This window comes from Elgaria multicarinata, chromosome 16 (genome assembly GCF_023053635.1).
Source record: "Elgaria multicarinata webbii isolate HBS135686 ecotype San Diego chromosome 16, rElgMul1.1.pri, whole genome shotgun sequence".
Taxonomy (NCBI): domain Eukaryota; kingdom Metazoa; phylum Chordata; class Lepidosauria; order Squamata; family Anguidae; genus Elgaria; species Elgaria multicarinata.
The window spans coordinates 16,192,108-16,209,847 of NC_086186.1; the positions used below are offsets into that span (position 1 = coordinate 16,192,108).

The 17,740-nt window shown below is 40.7% G+C and overlaps 1 protein-coding gene across 2 annotated transcripts in view; it reads right to left on the reverse strand.

The window, feature by feature from the left end:
• Window positions 1–13: 13 nt before the first annotated feature.
• USP8 (ubiquitin specific peptidase 8) overlaps window positions 14–17,740 on the reverse strand; it is a 30,400-nt gene continuing 12,673 nt past the window's right edge. Inside the window, exons 10-20 of one of the 2 annotated variants that reach the window (XM_063142882.1) lie at window positions 16,429–16,652; window positions 14,495–15,061; window positions 11,452–11,541; window positions 10,308–10,388; window positions 9,271–9,533; window positions 7,762–7,974; window positions 6,104–6,314; window positions 3,314–3,550; window positions 2,072–2,214; window positions 1,234–1,366; window positions 14–904 (exon numbers count right to left, since the gene is read on the reverse strand). In XM_063142882.1, coding sequence (XP_062998952.1) covers window positions 719–904; window positions 1,234–1,366; window positions 2,072–2,214; window positions 3,314–3,550; window positions 6,104–6,314; window positions 7,762–7,974; window positions 9,271–9,533; window positions 10,308–10,388; window positions 11,452–11,541; window positions 14,495–15,061; window positions 16,429–16,652 — 2,348 coding nt within the window. In that variant the 3' untranslated portion in view covers window positions 14–718. The remainder of the gene's footprint in view (window positions 905–1,233; window positions 1,367–2,071; window positions 2,215–3,313; window positions 3,551–6,103; window positions 6,315–7,761; window positions 7,975–9,270; window positions 9,534–10,307; window positions 10,389–11,451; window positions 11,542–14,494; window positions 15,062–16,428; window positions 16,653–17,740) is intronic. The other variant, XM_063142881.1, reaches the window with a different exon arrangement.

A 17,740-nucleotide genomic window follows, 5' to 3' on the forward strand; every position in this document is an offset into this window, starting at 1 on the left:
AAAAAAGACATAGCAATGTTTAACAGGCCATTGTATTTCCAAATAGTTAATTGTTTTTTTTAAATACATGAGTACATGAAATTCTTATATTAAAAAACTAAAAAGGGAAGTTTCAGTCCTATAGAATACATTTTAAGGTGTGCAGATAGACAACAGCTCAACAGAAAAATACAGCTTCTGCTTTTCCCTAACTATAAGAATGAAAGTACTTAGAAAAAGCAACCTTCTCCATTCTAGTAGAAGTTCTCACCAAAGGACCACATACATATCTTTATTATATACATAGTTTGGATGTGCAAGTCTGCAATCAATATGTACACATACATTCCTACCTGTTCACATCATTCTAAGATATTCACAGTAGAATCAAGCTTAAGGTTAGTGTGAAAAGGCCATAAACGTGGGAGAGAAAATAAAGATATGCTTTAAGTTTTAGGACATCTTAAACCCATATACGTTAATGGCTTTAAAATGACTAAGCTAAATTTATAATTTTGGAGCATCACTAAAAATAATTTGTTTTGGAACGAAGTGTTCCATATTAAGCAGCAGAGTTAACCATTTGGTTTTCAGATTTAAGCAATAGCACTAATAGATATCTTAGGTGAGAAACTGCTGCAGCTGTCCCCCTAACTCAGCAAGTGACCATATATTCATCACAGCTCAGCTTGTTATGGTGCATTTGTAAAAAGAAGCAAATATTCTTCAAACATTTCTTTTATGTGGCTATATCAGGGGCTCGCTGTTCAAAAGAAGTGTAAAAGAGGATATAAGCAGCGGAGGATTTTACGGAAGATGCAGAGATCTCGGAGACTTCGTGATCGTCAAACTTATACCACCGCTGTTTTGCAGCATTTTTGCAATAGGCTGTGTAGTGTCCTCCGTCCAGCCCTCCGTAATGATTCTACAGAGAACAGGAATAGGATTAGGAAACACACAATACATTCTTCTTTGGCCTAATGCTTTCTAGCATTTGAAACAAGGATCCACTGCTCCAAGTTCCACAAAGAAAAGGGGGGGGGGAGGAATCTGGGAGTTAGAGATGTTGATCACAAAAACTTTTATTTGCAAATGGTTCCCTTGTTATTAACATTATATTTAATTTTTGCAAACCTCCCACAGAGCTTCGGCTATTGGGCGGTATTGAAATGCAATAAATAAATAAATAAATACATACATACATAAATGGATTAATTGGCAAACAGAAGTTCAAAGCTAGATACAGTTACTTACAGATACTGCAAACAGATTGTATCTCTTCGAGCTACTCTTTGGACCAATAACATATTGCGACAAGTCAAGGCTTTCCAGAGGGAAATCAACTGATGACTGTAGCTTTTGCTTCCACCGTCCATCGTAGGAAAATCTAGCCATGAGTGAAAGGCAATAAAAGTTAAGCATTTCTGGGTGTACTGAAAACAATACAGCAATGATAAATAATAATCTCAAAAAAATGAAAGATGCTACAAGACCAACTGAAAGTGGAACTATTCTACTGTTGCTTGGTGCAGTAGTTATGCCACCAGCATGGTTACCACTATGTTCTCAGTGTCACCTCACCGTGCAGTCAGCTACTCACATGAATAGATAGCAATATAGCCTGGGCCGAATATCCAGAAAAGCCTTCAATTTCAAGAGGCTCCCTTGGTTCAATGATAATCAGTGAACCTGCCTGTTCATACAAGCAATTACCTCAGCAGAAGGTCACAAATTGTTTCTGATACCATTAACAGCAAGCCTAAAATTATCTTCATTGCCTGAAATACAAACAGCTGTGTAACTTCCTAGACTACTGACATGTAGATGCTTTTAGGACTGGAACTAAAGACTACATTTTTAACATAAAGTTGGGGAAGGGCTGTAGCTCATTGAGAGAGTACGTGCTTTGGTTCCATCCCAGGTATCTCCAGGTAGGCTTGTGGAAACCTTGTCTGAAACCCAGGAGAGCTGCTGGCGGTCAAATCATCTGACGTGCTGTAAGGCAGCTTCCTGAATTCTTTTAACACAGTGGTGCTTTCAGGAAAGTTAAATTATCTGTACTGCTAGGAATAGTGTCACTCCTCGGCCTTACCTTTTCAAGTGCACTAAAAGAACAGGGGGCAACTTCCAGATTTCTATTTTTTTCAAAGAATCTCTTCGTGTTTTGCAGTGACTACAATAAAATCTATTGTTATCCGTCAGTTTTTCTTCTTTGGAGAATAATCTAAGGCATTCCTAAAGAAAAACAAAAATACCACAACCTAAATGCAAAGATTCAGAGGAGAGATAAGTAATAGTAGAACCCAAATACTTTTGTTGAGATTTTCAGAAAGAAACTGTGCCTCCAACTAGCTGGTGGAAGAATCAAACTTCCAGGAGCAAGAAGAATCTCAACTTAAAGCTTCTTTTAAAAAAGATCAGATAAGTCTGAAAATACAACAGCAAACTAATGCTTCAGGAGTGGAAAGAAGAAATCAGTGCTATATGATGTGGTTCCATAAAAGTATGAAATTTGACATTAGGTACAGAATCTTGTGAATGTTGGCTCTCTCTTTCCCCCTTAAAAAAAGGCAAGTTTCTAGCTGTTAATGCTGTGAAGATATATTTCACAGCATGTGGGCAATGCCTGGTGAAATCTCAGAAGCTGGACTTAGAACTGAGCAGGATTTTGTGTGAGTAGGGCTCCACAATTTTTGTCCCCCCAGGGGGCAAAATGAGTAGTAGTAGTAGAAACAAATGAAGCAAAATCACATTTTCATGATTTATGCAGGTGGGTCAATTTAGTTTTCTTCATAAAGAATTCTGATTTTTAATAGTATACAGAATAAACACTCACAGCCCTGCAAGTAGTAGCCTGAAGTGTGTCTTACTTCTACTGGATTGTGGATGTAGGTGATTGATTTTTTTTAACTTTTAAGGAAAGCTACATACAGTAAAACAAGGAATGTAAAACAAGCATAGCTCCTGCTTTCACGAAGAGCCTGTTCAGACCTTATCTTCTTGGGGTGGTGAGGAGAAGATCAGGAGTGAGTCAGACACCGGGGGGGAAACCAGAACGACCACTTGCAGGGAAGAGTATAAGCTTCCAGGGTGAGGGGAGAACCCATGTTTACACAACAGTAGGATCTTTTGGTTTGGCCATTACTTTTCCCCATCACTGGGAGATGGGATTGTGTGGGTCCAAAGCCAGTCCCCAATCTCTCTTCAGAGATAGTTCTGGGGCAAGAATGGCATCCAAACAGTACTTGCTTTAACGACAAAGCAGTTGGTGGCAAAACATTGTTTTGAAGCAAGGAAACTTAGGAAAATTAAGATCTGTTTACATGTGACTAACCTGTAGCGTGCATTTACTAGTGGATGCAAGTGGCAGGGACAAGTACATGAAAGCCTCAAAGGTCCGAGACTTTTTGTGACACGTAAGACACTGCACCGTGGATTTGAACTGGCCTTGGAAGAGTGCAACAATAATAGACTCGTTGAGCTGCTTGTGTTTGTGCCAGGCAAGATCAGCTGCTTTAAAGTCATCCAGATTATCATTATTTTCTTCTTTATAACGCTTTCTGTTGTCGGCCTGAAAAATTGGGAAATTAAAATGGTTAAAAACATACCATGCGAAGAAACTTTTTACAAACATATATCATCATCATCATCATGTACAGCTATGGAAACACAGAAGGAAAGTGATAATGCCACACATGCACACATCCCTAAAGACGCATGAAACAGACTCTTTGAGGATCCCAGCTATTTGGTAACATAACAGCCCACAAGGGTGGGGTAGCGTGTTGTGTGAACCCAGCCTCTGAGTCTCTTGGCATCGGCGGCATCATCAATAGAATTTAGGATTTATGGAATACTTTTGAGTAGTCAAGTACATTATCAATTGAATCTAGGAGAATTGAAGATGGAATGTTCGACTGGCAATACTCTCGCATATCTCTGCTAGTCTACCTGTTCAGGAAGGTCCAACTCAAAAGTCTGACAAATGTCTACACATACAGCAGATTGGATTATCCCACTTAACTGCAGGTGGGAGATCACATTATTGAATGTTCCCGTGATTAGCAACATTCAAATAGAAAATGAACAGGGAAGGCAAGGAGCAGGGCAAAAATATACTAGCTTTCTGCTTGTAGGGATCTTTGTTTTACATGCAGGAACATTCATAATTGTTATTCTCCATCTGCAGTTTGAAGTAGTAGTCTATTCCACAACCTAGGCTACTTCTGTAGCCTAGCTAAGATATGGCACTTGCAATGGATTTCAGAGACAAAGGGCACACTCAAATGAGAATATAATTATAATGCCCTTTTTGTTAAGTTTTGCTTTTTAGGCACAGAACACGGAATTGTTACACACTGGCATTCATTTGAGAAATGAAATGAAGAACTACTTTTTCCATCGTACCATGACATGGTCAAACAGATATTGATATGCACCAGACACAAGATGAGTAATAATTAAGCATTCGTTTACTTACTCTCTAAGAGGACATCATAGTATTTGAAAAAATAAGGGAGGAAAGAAAGGCTGAAATAGCAGATCTATGTGATGTACATAATTAATTTACACGGTGAGTAAATAAGAAAAGCAATCCTTCAAGTTTGAAAAGAAAGTAGCATAGATGTTCCTGAAGAATTGTCCTCAATGCCTTGATCACTACGAACTGGGTATGTCAATGTACAAGGTCCAAAGACAACCCTAAATGACTGCATCACAGTAAGGCTGCAATCGTATATTGCTTGGACCTGAGGGCAAAGAGAACATGCCCCAGGGACCATAGCATGTTTCAGTCTGCTCTCAAAGGGGGCGATCAAGCCCTTGGAAACCCTTCCCAGCTGCCACAGAAACCTACACAGCTCTTGCCTTATAGGCAGAGGGGTAAAAAAAAACCCCTCCGCATCCTAAGGTGTGTTGGACAAGGATTGAAGGAAAACATGGACTCACAGGTTTCCAAAGATTTCCTATTCCCTCAAACCAGCAGCAAAAATATGCCAGTCCTGGAGCTGGTGTAAATAAACATGGAAAGAGGGTGAGGGAAGGCCCAAAAAGGAGGTGTGTGTGTGGGGGGGATACAAAACACTGCTCCTCCTGCCTTTCTGTTCTGCCTGTTTGAGCAAGCAGGGTTTTGAATATGGCGGACCGTCTCCCTTCAGTTCTTCCCCCCTCCCTCCCCCATGGTAGGAGTGCTCTGCCCATTTATTTCTGCTGGTAGGCAGCTTTGTCCTCAGATCTTGAATATATCTGAAGCCGCTTTTCCTACAGCAATCAAGACCAGAGATGCCTTGAGCAGCACACTGCTGCTGTTGCATTAAGCGTTTCCCACGCTCTCAACGGGCATTTTGTCAGTAAGTAACCTAATGATAAACTTGATGGGAAGGAAGGTCAATATTCTGCAGAATATTGGTTGGGAAAGCAGAAAAGCAATTGTTCTTGGAGGCACCTTCTCCGCTCAAGAGTTCCTGTAAGCTGGCCTCAGCTTATAAAACTGTACACTTTTTTTTTTAAAGTGCTCTTTTAACTTGTATTACCTCCACATTAGCAATACAAGTAAAGGAGGTTGTAGGGTCGGTACAAAGCAACCCTCATCATGCCGCAGACTGGATTCGGACAAGAGGGTAACCTGCGTTGCCCCACGGGTAATTATGTGAATCGGGATCGCACGACTGGCACGGGCTGGTCCCCACGATCGTGCAAACCCTACCTTTGAAACAGGTTTATTTTCTGCACTGCTCCCTATTCACATCTGTCTGTTGCACCTCAACATTTAGACATTCACTCATTCACTACATTTCTATACTGCCCGGTGGCAAGAGCTCTTTGGGTGGTTTACAAAGATCAAAACCGTAAAATACAATATAATAATGTAATATAAAGCCAGTTACAATTTTAAACAATAAACAACAGCAATAACACATAGATCCCAGGACTCATTAAAACCTTATCATACGCTGTGAAATGCGTGGGAGTAGAGGGAAGTCTTAACCATGAAAACTCTTTGCACGGCCAAAAGTATAAATTATGCAAATACAGGATCCTTTTCATGTGTGAAATTTTACACTTCAGCTTTGTAATGCTACACTTCCAAATGAAAAGAGTAATTTTCACCAAAAATGAAACTTACTTTATTTAAGTCTTCATGAAGACCGTCCATTAAAAACAGAAGCAATTCTTGAGAGTCTTGCTGACTGTACCCTGCAAATTGATCATTGATCTTTCCAATGGTAATTTTGAAGTCTTTTGGACTGATATATCTGTATTGTCCAGTCCACAGTGCTTTCATGATTATGCCAAATTCCTCAGCAACTTCACCTTTGTGCCCCAATAAATTTGACCTGCAATTAACACAAGGGTTTAATGGTTGATGGTTAATAAACAAAAACAAAACAAAACAAAAATGATAATCTGAAACAAAAGCTCTTAAACAAGGCTGGTGTCATTTGTATGCTTATCCTTAAAACAATTATGAACAGGTGGAATCTTATTTAGTAATATATGCAGATTACATGAATATATTTTGTCTACCTTGGAAAATACTGATTTAGGTGTCCAATAGAGGGATGTTAGATTTGGAGGGAAATTACCTTCATCCACTTCATGATGAGACTTTGCCTCTCCCACACTAGAGGCATTCAAGAGGCAGCTGGACAGCCATCTATCAGGTATGCTTTAAGGTGGATTCCTGCATCGAGCAGGGGGTTGGACTAGATGGCCTTATAGGCCCCTTCCAACTCTACTATTCTATGATTCTATTGCTGAAATGAATGTTACATCAGAGCTGGCCCTTATATCATCCTAGATGATCTGACAAGTGGATGAGAAGGGTTTAGGCAGAAGTCAGGCAGGACGATTTCCTGACTTGTGATGAAATGTGGAGTTCACCTTTGGCATGAACCCCGGGTCAGGTCTGACTGGGGCGAAAGGTTGGACCTCAGGCACTCCCAGCAGCTCCTCATCAACTGCCTCAGTTTCACCTGGAGCTGGAAGCTTTAACTTTAAAGTCTTCATGGCTTTTATTTTCCAGACTAACTGGAGAAAACTCTGTGCTGGGAGAGAAAGTCAGCGAGGGAGAGGGGGCTTTGGAGAAGTCCCCTTTTCCTCATTCCAAGCCTACTTTAGACCCTTGTTCAATTTCAGAGATCTACCCCAAAAGATACCTACTGCCTGAAGGAGACAAGCTTTCCTGATGTTATCTGTCTATCATCCTGTCACCCCTGGGCTCCTCTAGTGGCAGGGATAGAGAACTGGGTCGGAGGGAGAGGAGCTGTCTTATGAACTGAAAAGTGCTGAAACAATGGCCACTAATGGTGCTTGCTCTTTTTCACAGCCTTCTCTTCCTTTCTGTGCCCAGGGGTGAACTAAAGGCAGTGGGAGAGGAGGAGGAAGAGTGCTGCACTTATCCTGCTTTCATTTGCAGCCACACGACTACTTTGCCAACTGTTTGGCTAGAGCTGTGGCTTCTTCACAGACCTGTAGGACTTTTGCGTCCTTAGAGATAAAAGCAGAATGGCATGGTATAGATATCTAAAATAAATAAAACTCGCTGAACCTACACAGGTCTGTGTCTGATCAATGCCTGGATGGGAGACTCCCTGGGAACACTATGTGTAAAGCCTAAAGTTCCATGGCGAAAGAAAGATGGGGATACATGCGTTCTAAATGAAACAAAAACATTGTAATTTCACAAAAGATACCACTATTTAAAAGAGCTACTATAACATGTTTTGCACTATGATGTGGGTTAATGGAATCAGTCTGACAAGGAAAGTTAAACCCCGCTACCTGTTGATATCATCTTGATAGCCGTTTCTGTTGAAATAATCAGCCAGGTGTGGTGCATTACACAAGCATTGTAACACAGAGTTCATATAACAAGTGTTTCCTAAATTACGAAGGCCTGTAAGAGCTGGTCCCATTCCTCCAAATACAGGGTTGAGATTACGAATCTGAGATGCCGAAAGCCTTGAAATTTCAGTTTTAGGATAGCTTACCGGTCTGTAAGGAAAAAGGTAATATTAAAAGGTCAAATGTTGTTCCACGCTTATTCTTTTAAAAGCCTTGGATGTTCTGTTCCCATGTACAATTTTCTAGGTTGTTCTGTTTTCCAGAATGTCTCCCAGGAATCAATGGAGAAAAGGAAATGAGCTCACAGAAATCAGCAGGTACAGGATAACTGTGCTGTATAACATTATTCTTAACACAGACTTTTTATTTTAATGAAGTGGTACTGGCTGATTCAAAAATGTGACCTCATACCTTACTTTATAATAAGACCAGTGAAACTCTAATTTGAAAGATGGGGAATTTATTTATCGTTTAATTAATTACTTTATATTCCATCTTTTTGGCAAAAATGGTGCTCAACGCGGCTAACAATAATAAAATACATGTTAAAAACTTAATTAAAACAGAACATTAAAAAAAATCATAAGATTAATTAATATGAATATGATCCAGTAAAAGTTAACATTTGCTTTGCCTGCTTTACTCTCCTACCAGTTAAAAAGTTAAAAGTTCTTCAGCTTGGCTGGATCATGCCCACAGACAGAAAGAATGTTCAGAGACTTTGTGGTACCTTACAGGCAAGTTATAAGATTCAAACTGGGAAGTTATATTAATGCCTAAATTACAGGCATTAAAATAATGAAAATGAAATACTGTATGGATAGTGGGCATGCACACACAGGTGCATTCACACATACACATAAAACCTAAAAGAGTAGTATCCAATTTGTTCTCACATGTTTTTATAGGAAAATTGACGCATCAGCAGTGACCACATAGTGAGACGTAATTTAGAAAAAGGTATGCAATCAATTAGGAAAAAAGATAAAGGTAGACAGAAGCAACTCAGTGCCAATGCCTTATTCTGTTTAGAATATCATGTCAGTGGTATATTTATTTATTTTTATTTATTATTGCATTTATATCCTGCCTTTTTTCCTCCAAGGAACCTAAGGCAGCATGTACATAATCCTCCTCCTCTCCATTATATCCTCACAACAACCCTGTGAGGTAGGTTGGGCTGAGAGTCTGTGACTGGCCCAAAGTCACCCAGTGGGTTTCCATGGCCAAGTGGGGACTAGAACCCGGATCTCCCAATTCCCAGTCCAACACTTTAGCCGCTACACCACACTGGCTCTATATACCCCAAGAAAGCCTAAAGCAAGCACATCAAGCATCTATATTGCTTCAGATGTTGCTCTAATTGCAAAAGAATTGGTAGCCTAGAAAATTGTGTCATATAAATCAATTTGGGAGTTTGAAGGAGATGGACTATAAGAAACTTACTTATTCTCACGATTAATGGTAGGAGTGATGGTGATTTTCTTTTTCTCTTCCTCTTGAATGGTCTGAGTTATGTCTGGTGAGGAGTAAGAGCGCTTCAGTTTGGAGGGTTCTCTGTCCCGCTGATCAACAGCCTGAGGCTTTGATTTATGCATTGGTGGGGTAGAAGGTGGAGTGGCTGACTGAGTCATTTCTGGTGGATACATGTGAACTGCATTGGTCGGCGAGTGGTAGTAACGAAAAGTCCCAGTGACTGGATCGAGAAACTTCAGGTGAAAACAAAAAGGGAAGAGTTAAGTCAGGCTTCAAAAGATCTCTTGTTGGGATTACTGCAATGCTTTATATGTGTGTCTACCTTTGAAAACAATCGGAAAATGTCAACTAGCCCATATAATCATATTATGCCAGTGTGTTAACATCTGCAATAGCTTCCAGTTTGTTTTCTGGGCTCAATTCAAAGTGTCTTTAAAGCCCTAAATGCCTTGGAGCCCAGATAAACTCCACCCAATACATTTTCTTGGGCTATAAGATCATCTTCCCAGGCCCTTCTCCAGATGCCCCCACCAAAGGAGGTAGCTAACTAAGGATAGGATATTTTCAATTATGGTGCCCTGGAGCATACGTTGGAAACCAGGTGAAGATTTTCTTATTTTCCTAGGCTTTTCAGTTTTGAAACCATGTTTTAGTACTTGGATGTTGTATTTTTACCATATGGTTTAATTTTGTTTCTGTATACTGCCCAGATAACTTTTTGGTAATGGGTAGAAAATGCTGTTGTTATGAACAACAAAAACAAAAGAGGATTGTTTTAATTTGCTATTAACATTCCTTTTGCAGGATGACCCAAATACAGAAGCATTAACATGGCCTCTTAAAGATTTAACTTTGGGGTCTAATTCTATGCACTGCTATACATTTCCCAACACTTATCTTAATGTTCAAAGAATAAAGGAAGATAGCACGGACGCAGTAAGTGTGTTCATAAGCACACACACACACAAATAAAAACTAAAAACTGGAATGTTAGAAGTTACACTTACCTTGACCCAACCTGGAGGCAATCCTGGTATAATCCTCCCCATCTCCTCACTCCGTGCTCTTGTTAATGGCTCTCGCTGGGACTAAAAACAACAACACAGAGATGAGGAAAAAGATCCACAAAAATACATCGTGCCTACTTTGACTATCCTTAGGATGCCAAACATTTCCTGCACACAAAAGATTGTACATTTAAAAAGGAGTTTGAGTTATCTAGTTGTAAACAGTGTTTTGAGCTAGCATGGAACTCCGTTTCAGAAGCTTTTCGTTCTCTGTGAATGGGCAGCAGCAGTGAGAGAAGGTAACTGGAAAGCGAGGTTAGAGTGAGAAATCTACCTCAGTGGAGGGAATGGAGAGAACAGAGAAGCTGGGTCTGCTGGCTGAAGTCATGTCGCTTGATCTGGAGACAGGTTCCCATAGACCTTATCTCCTTTAATTTTAACACTCAATTTGCAAGTTTATGTAAGAATGCAGTAGGTAACCCCCTAGTTGCAGAAAGCAGTGAGATGACGCCATTTTCCTGCCAACTAGACTTTGTTAGCTTGAAGTGAGCTTTAAGTCTGAATGTTCAGAATAGCAGAAAGGTTCCCGCGTGCTGGAGCTGTTGGGAACCTGAATCTACTGCTCTTTAGAACAAAAGAGTAGGAAGATGTTAATATCATGGGATTGGAGACACACTTGCACATGATGTGTTATTTCTTTAATACATACTTGATTTCAAGTAAGTTGGGCAGCAAGAGAGAGTCCCTTTCAACTAGTCACTGCCTGCCTTTCTTTCTTTCTTGTATTTCAGCACTGTCCAATAGCCAAAGCCTTTATTCTTAAAAAACAGTCCCATGGAAATTAATGTATTTAATGCACTGGCTTTGTTTTAAGAACTCTTTTACCTTACAAATGACGTCTAATTCTTCACCTCACAGATAAAATAAAATTTCATCAAACACGGACAACTATGGCACTAGCATGAAATGACGTTTTCACTTCCACTGAATTTGCTGACAAACACCGGTATTTAATGAAGTGTAACACAAATGGTTACATATTCCCTGAATGTAGTTAAATGGCAACAAGTATAGAATGAGGTGATGTCATGATATCTGCACTAGGTTTCAGCAGCTAAGCACAAACACCCCACAGTGCATTTACTTGGTTTCTTTCCATTTGCTCCTCAGTATCCTTTCTAATGGCTCCTGGCTTTTGAGATTCTATTTCTGGTTGTCCTTTAAGCCCGGTCGGCTGTAAAAGATTTTGAAAGAGAAACTTTAAACTTTCACAGATAAATTTAGTAAGCTTGACCACCTCGTGTTACCATGACATGATTAAAAACACACAACAGGATCACATAAAATAGTGTTTTAGTCCGTTTCGTTTTAAGTGAAAACTGCTAACCGTGTGAAATTCGTGGTGTGTGTAAGAAATGCAGCCAACTTCCTAAGAGGGACTTGCCACTGGCCTACACCTAGCCAAAACTGCCCCAAGGCAAAGAGAAATTGTCCCAGTGCTTCCAGCAAGTTCTAGCCCTTAAAAGACTCCAGAACTGAAACTTCATAGCTCCTAGTAAGTTATGCTTATTTCAGGCAGCAGGGGGAGAAACCTAGAGATGTGTCTTTAAAATCTACGTTGGGTCTGAAGGGAACCCTGGGCATGCCAACGTTTGCCAGTCTTTGCTCTTCCCACCTGCAGCCTCTGTTATCTGCTCACTGGATTTCTTTCTTTGGCGAAAGCAGCAAATCATGCTTTGTTGACAATCAGTTAGCGATTTATAAAAATTAGCAATAAGCCATCTGTGTACGCATGTGGGGTGGAAGAGGAGGAAGAATATTTGTGAATCATGAAATTCCATAACAGATGCAGTATTTTTCTTCACCTCCATTTTCAATTTAGAATCCCGAGATTATTAAAACAAACGCCAAGCATGCACACCCACCACCTAAAAATGTGCTCTTCCTAATCTCAGGTGTAAGTAAGATGGTAAGGACTGTGAACTGGGAGGCAACAGCCAAAACGTCAAAGGAGCTGGGGATCAACCCTGCCTGCAATCCATGCCATCTGTCCCGAAAGCCTTGCTCTTTAGTTTAATCCCAAGAGCGTAAGGACAAACCTATGGCAATTTATTCAGTTTTCTGAGTGATGGTGAAGGAGCAACCCTCTGCCCATGCTCAGGTATTGGTATCCTAGACTGCTTGAAAATGTGATTTATTTTGTTACGTTTTCATTTGTTTAAAAATGTTTGTTTTAAAGTATAAAAATGACAATTGTCCGTGATTCATGTGTGCATTTTGTTATGTTCAGCAGAAATAGGTGTAGTAAAAACTAGCAAAAACCTTTGTGGTCTGGTAACTTTCATGGACTCCATCGCAAGGCTTTTCTGCTCAATGTAAACTCCAGCATTTTCCAAAGGATTATCTAACAAAGCATATATGCACAGAATAGATGTTCGTGAACCCATGGGGAAAGTGTTCATCTGTGTGAAGGGAAGAAAGTGGTTGCTGAATGGGAGCTGGCTCTGTATGCCAAATGTCAGGGAGAGGGGGAGGGGTGGGGAGGGTGGGGAAGTCTGCCATAATTGGGGAATTACCTGAAAGGTAGCGATTTTGGCTAATTAAAAAGAGGCAAAAAGCAACAGGGTAATGCCTTGCTGTAGTGATTTCTATAATTAAACTATGTGCTGTGTGAAGAAATACCGTCTTGTATCTGACTCTCCCACCATTCAGCTTCATTGGATGACCCCAGACTTTAGTATTACGAGAGGGAGAAATAAAATCTCCCTATTCACTTTCCCCACATTGCTCTACTGTGGCTTTGGGGCTTTTTTAAAAAAATCACCAATATGGTTGTGTATTCTTCTTCTTCTTCACAGATTCTGGTTTCTATAAAACCTAAACACCAAATCCCCTGTTGAAACCAATCAGGTACAATCCAAGTTTTTTCACCACTTGAGACAAAAAGGCTAGCTGCCATCCCAACACTTGTCCTCCTGTTCTGCAAAGTGCCCAGGACTGCCCTCCCTCCAAAAAAACCCTCTCTAATCTTGTTTGCATGTCTGAGGTTGCCAACCCCTTTGCAACATGAAGCAGAGTAGGGGTGTGGGGTGCGGAGCAACCCCAATGCAAAAGACTGGCTGCATTTGGATGATCATATCTGCTCAATGCCCAGATATGAAGAAGACACGTGCTTCACGTCTCCCTTCATACAAATGAGTGAACCAGGAAGTCTTCAATTGACAATGCTTTCCCACTTTATCTGAATAGCTTTAGAACAAGTCATGACATTAAATTATGGATTGAAGAATATAAGGAAGATGAAAAACATTATTGAATATGCTTGTTAGTTGAAGACTTTCCTACCCACAAAGGGGCTCTCTGCGCACAGCCAAAAGGTTTGTTCCAGTCTTGGCTGATTAACCTGGGATAGAATTGTCTAAATTACCAAGTTGTATGTAACGACAAGCCATGGGTTATTTAAATCCTGGGTTGTCATGCACGACGAGTAAGAGCAAATGAGCACACTGCCTCTGGCATGTTCCACTTCTGCTTTTAATTAGTCCATTCATAGGTTGTTGTGACATCCAAACCTGGACACTCCGGACTGTTCAGGGGCTAAAACCCCTTAGAGCCACTGTACTATTTCTCACTGGGTTAATTCTAGGTTGTTCAACCCTGAACAACCCAGAGTATCTGAGTTTGGACATCACGATAGCAACCTTCAAACAGAGCATTCATTGGTTGCTAATTGAAAGGGGAAGTGAGGAGCATACCAGAGGAAGCACGCTCACTCCCACTCACCCCTGCCAATTCATGGGTTAAATAACCCACAATTTGGTGTTCTGTGCAAACCAGGTCTATACGTACAAGGCTTTCAGAAAGATGTGTGTGCAAGGTAAGAATACCATACCAGGGGAGCTTTGTTTACTTTCCTCAGCTGATGTGGGAATGAATGCTTGTCCTCCCCTTCTTGTGAGATAGTGTAAGGAGTGTGTGTACAAGTTCCCTACAGTTTGCTTTTCCCTTGCTATGCACTGCCTGAAGTAGAGCCCTCACCCTGCCTCACAATATGGCTGGGGCTGAAGTACAATACAGTTGAGTCTCTCTCTGTGGCTTTGACAGCATTGCTCTTTTTCAAGAGCAGGCCTGAAAAAAATGTTTTGCAGGGCAGGTTGCTTGCCGCTTGCGCCAACTGAACTGCTCACCTTGCTGGAGGCGGAATCCCCCCTCACGGATGCTCGGGACTCCTCTGCAAACTTGCGCCTTTGAGTTTCTGGTGTCCAGGTAACCTTTTCTTTTTCACTGGGAGCAATTTTGTCAGTGTCCAATTTTCTCACTTCAGGGCTTTCATTTGTAATTCTGCTTGTTTTTTTAATGTCTACTAACTCCCTGGGTGCTTTCTCCACTTGCTTTTCATCTGTCCCCCTGTTGGCCTGGTCTTTTTCTCTCTTCTCTTGATCGGCTTTTGTTTTTTGGAGGTTTTCCCTGCCTTCCCTTTCGTCATGTGCCTCTCTTGCCCTCTGCTCTTGTTCTTGCTTCTCCTGCAGTTCTTTTTCCTGATTGTTGTTCTCCAACTGAGAAGCTTTTTCTGCAGGTATATTGCTTTTCTCTTCCTCTGTCGGGCCAGGCTTTGCATCCACGGATGGCTTTGTGGAACGGTCTGGAATCACTCTTCCGTTTGAAATATACGGCTTGCTTATGGTTGGGCTTTCAGCTCTTCTCTTACTGTCATTGTCTGGAACTTTTACTGAAGGCTTTTTTGTACGGTCAATCTGGACCAACAGAAAAATAAAGAGATTAAACCATTTTGATAGATTTGGTTGCTGCGTTCTCTCAAAGAGCGCTTGCTGTTGATATTCTCTACTCACAATTCTCAGTTTAATCAAAATGTTTCGAATGGAGTAAAGAACATCTTATAGCCATGATATAAACTCATTTGGGTATGTACAACAAATGGCACATTACATGCAAAGATGATGTTGTCATTCCTTTTGTCAACCCTTTCCCACTACCCGATTCTCCTGGGGAAGATTGACTTGTACGTTCAATCTTCTGGCTTCTGTTTATTTGAACAAGAGATTTCTCCCAAACCTTGGAGACACAACTGGGATCATCATGACTCCCTGAAATGACAGGAATAGGGGAGGACACGTGAGCCAAAGGACTGCTCCTACTCTCTCCTTAGGGAGAACATAGTGGGGGTGTAGGTGTGAAATGTTCACACAGGCCCTCGGTAGGCCTTTTGGATTTCTAAAGAGAGCAATCCTTCCCTAAGCCACCCTCTCTTTGGAATTCTCATTCCAAAGATGCTTACCAATTCTTATGTCTTTTCAGTGGCAGACAAATGGCTATTTATTTTTCCACACCTTTTAAAATCTCAGTTGAAGGTTTATCTACTACTGTGGTTTTATGATTTAAAGTATTATTCATTTTATTGTTTTAATTATTTGTATTTTGTTAGCTACCCTGGAAGCAATAATGCTCAAGGGTAGCATAGATTCCCCCCTCCCCAAATTAAACAACACATTGACCTGGTTTGCATATAACAACAGTAAAAGCGCAAGGAGGAATGAGCAAGTGAGCAGTCTCTCTTGTGCACCTCACTTCTTCGTTTCATCAATCTATGATCAAGCTAGGTTGTAAGTTGTAAACATGACACAGAAACCCAGAGTGCTCAGTCGGTTAGGGACTAAACTACACAGTGGTTAACCCATGTTGCTCACTCCGGCGTGTGCACACGATTAACCCACGATTTGCTGTTATGTGCAAACTGTACCAATAAATCAGAAGCCAATTCTGAATGTCTCCGAAGCGGCTTGCAGTGTAGCCTGAATAGGCTACTACCCCAGTGAAAGGAAGAGAAACACGTTTATGATTTTATCCATATAGAACAAAGTCTTCCCTCATTCACCCTGTTGACAGGGCCTTTCCTTAGCAAGAATGCTGGGAATGGCTATATTTACAGGATTGTTATTTCACCTTGCATTTACTCTACTACAATACATACTTTCCCCCCTCCCTTACAATTTCAAAAAGAGCAAGTTTGTCCAAACTGTAGGAATGATATGATATATGAAAAATCAGCACTGTTATGTTGCGGTTAAAATAGAAACTTATTTCCTGTGAAATAATTGCTCACCTGTGGAGTAATCTTCAGTGCAGACACTGGCTGGACAATGGCAGGTAAACTGTCACTCTTAGGAGCAGCAGCAATCGATTCACTAGGAGGTGGTTTAAGAGTCTCTAATCCCTTTTCCTGATCATTTGCAGACACTTCAGTCACTTCCACCACAGAAGGTTTAACATGGACAACAGGTAGTGGAGCTGGAGCTGGCTCCTCCAAAGATGGGTAGGTAAAATCCACTGAAAACACATACAAGGATGCTTAAAAACAACAGCACCTTATACTATGTATATTTAAATGAGCTACTACCTACATTAGCCTGTTGCCAGTTAAGGTTGGCAAAAGTCAGTACCAAAGGGTCTGGTTTCATAGTCCTATCTTTCCATGAGATTAGATGGATAGGTACCCTTGACATGACCTTTGTTGTGGTGGCACTGAGATTGTGGAATACTATTCCCATGAAGATCTACCAGCCCCCATTTTTTGTTTAAGACATCTCCTGAAAGCCTTGTCATTTCGGTACTTTCTTAGCTTCTGTCTGGCTATTAAATCTATTCTTTCAGTTTTAGCCTGCTGCTGTTTATATGTTTGGGTTTATATTTTGTGATTATTGTGTTCTGTATTATTGTTTTTAACCTTGAAAGTTGGATAATAAATAAAAGGTCACCTTAAAGATATGCCAGTATATCCACCTATAGGATCAAATATTTAAAACAAAATACAATACCAGATAATCCTAGGCTAATCAGTTTGAGTTTTATGAAGTGTTTGTTCAGTCTTATTTATTTCACCTTGGATTCTGTCCTCCTCCAAAGCCTCAGAGCAGGTAGGAGACTTAGGAACGGATAGAAAAGATCCCAAATCAGGTAGTGTGGGCAATTTTGCAACTGGTCATACCCCACAATTCAGCGAAGCAATCACTTGAGTATGATCCTTCACCTGAGTAATCCACAGGACCAAGCTGAGCTTTCAATAAATGGGGTCACAACTCTATAATTAAATTAGTGATCTCCAAATCACCCTAATCATAAACTATTAACATTTAAAGCCCTTTAATAGCTTGGGGTCAGATTATCTGAAGGAACGCCTCCTCCCATATGTACTTGCCTGACCCTAAGATCATCTTCAGAGCTCTTTCTCCGGAAGCCTCTGTCAAAGGAACTGAGGCAGGTGGCTACCAAGTGGAGGGCCTTCTCTGCTGTCCCACCCCAGCTTCAGAATGAGTTCTCTAGAGAGGTTCGCCTGGCACCTACATTATACCCTTTTCAACACCAGTTGAAGACCTTCTTATTTTCCCAGGATTTGAACATTTTATCATCTTAGTCTT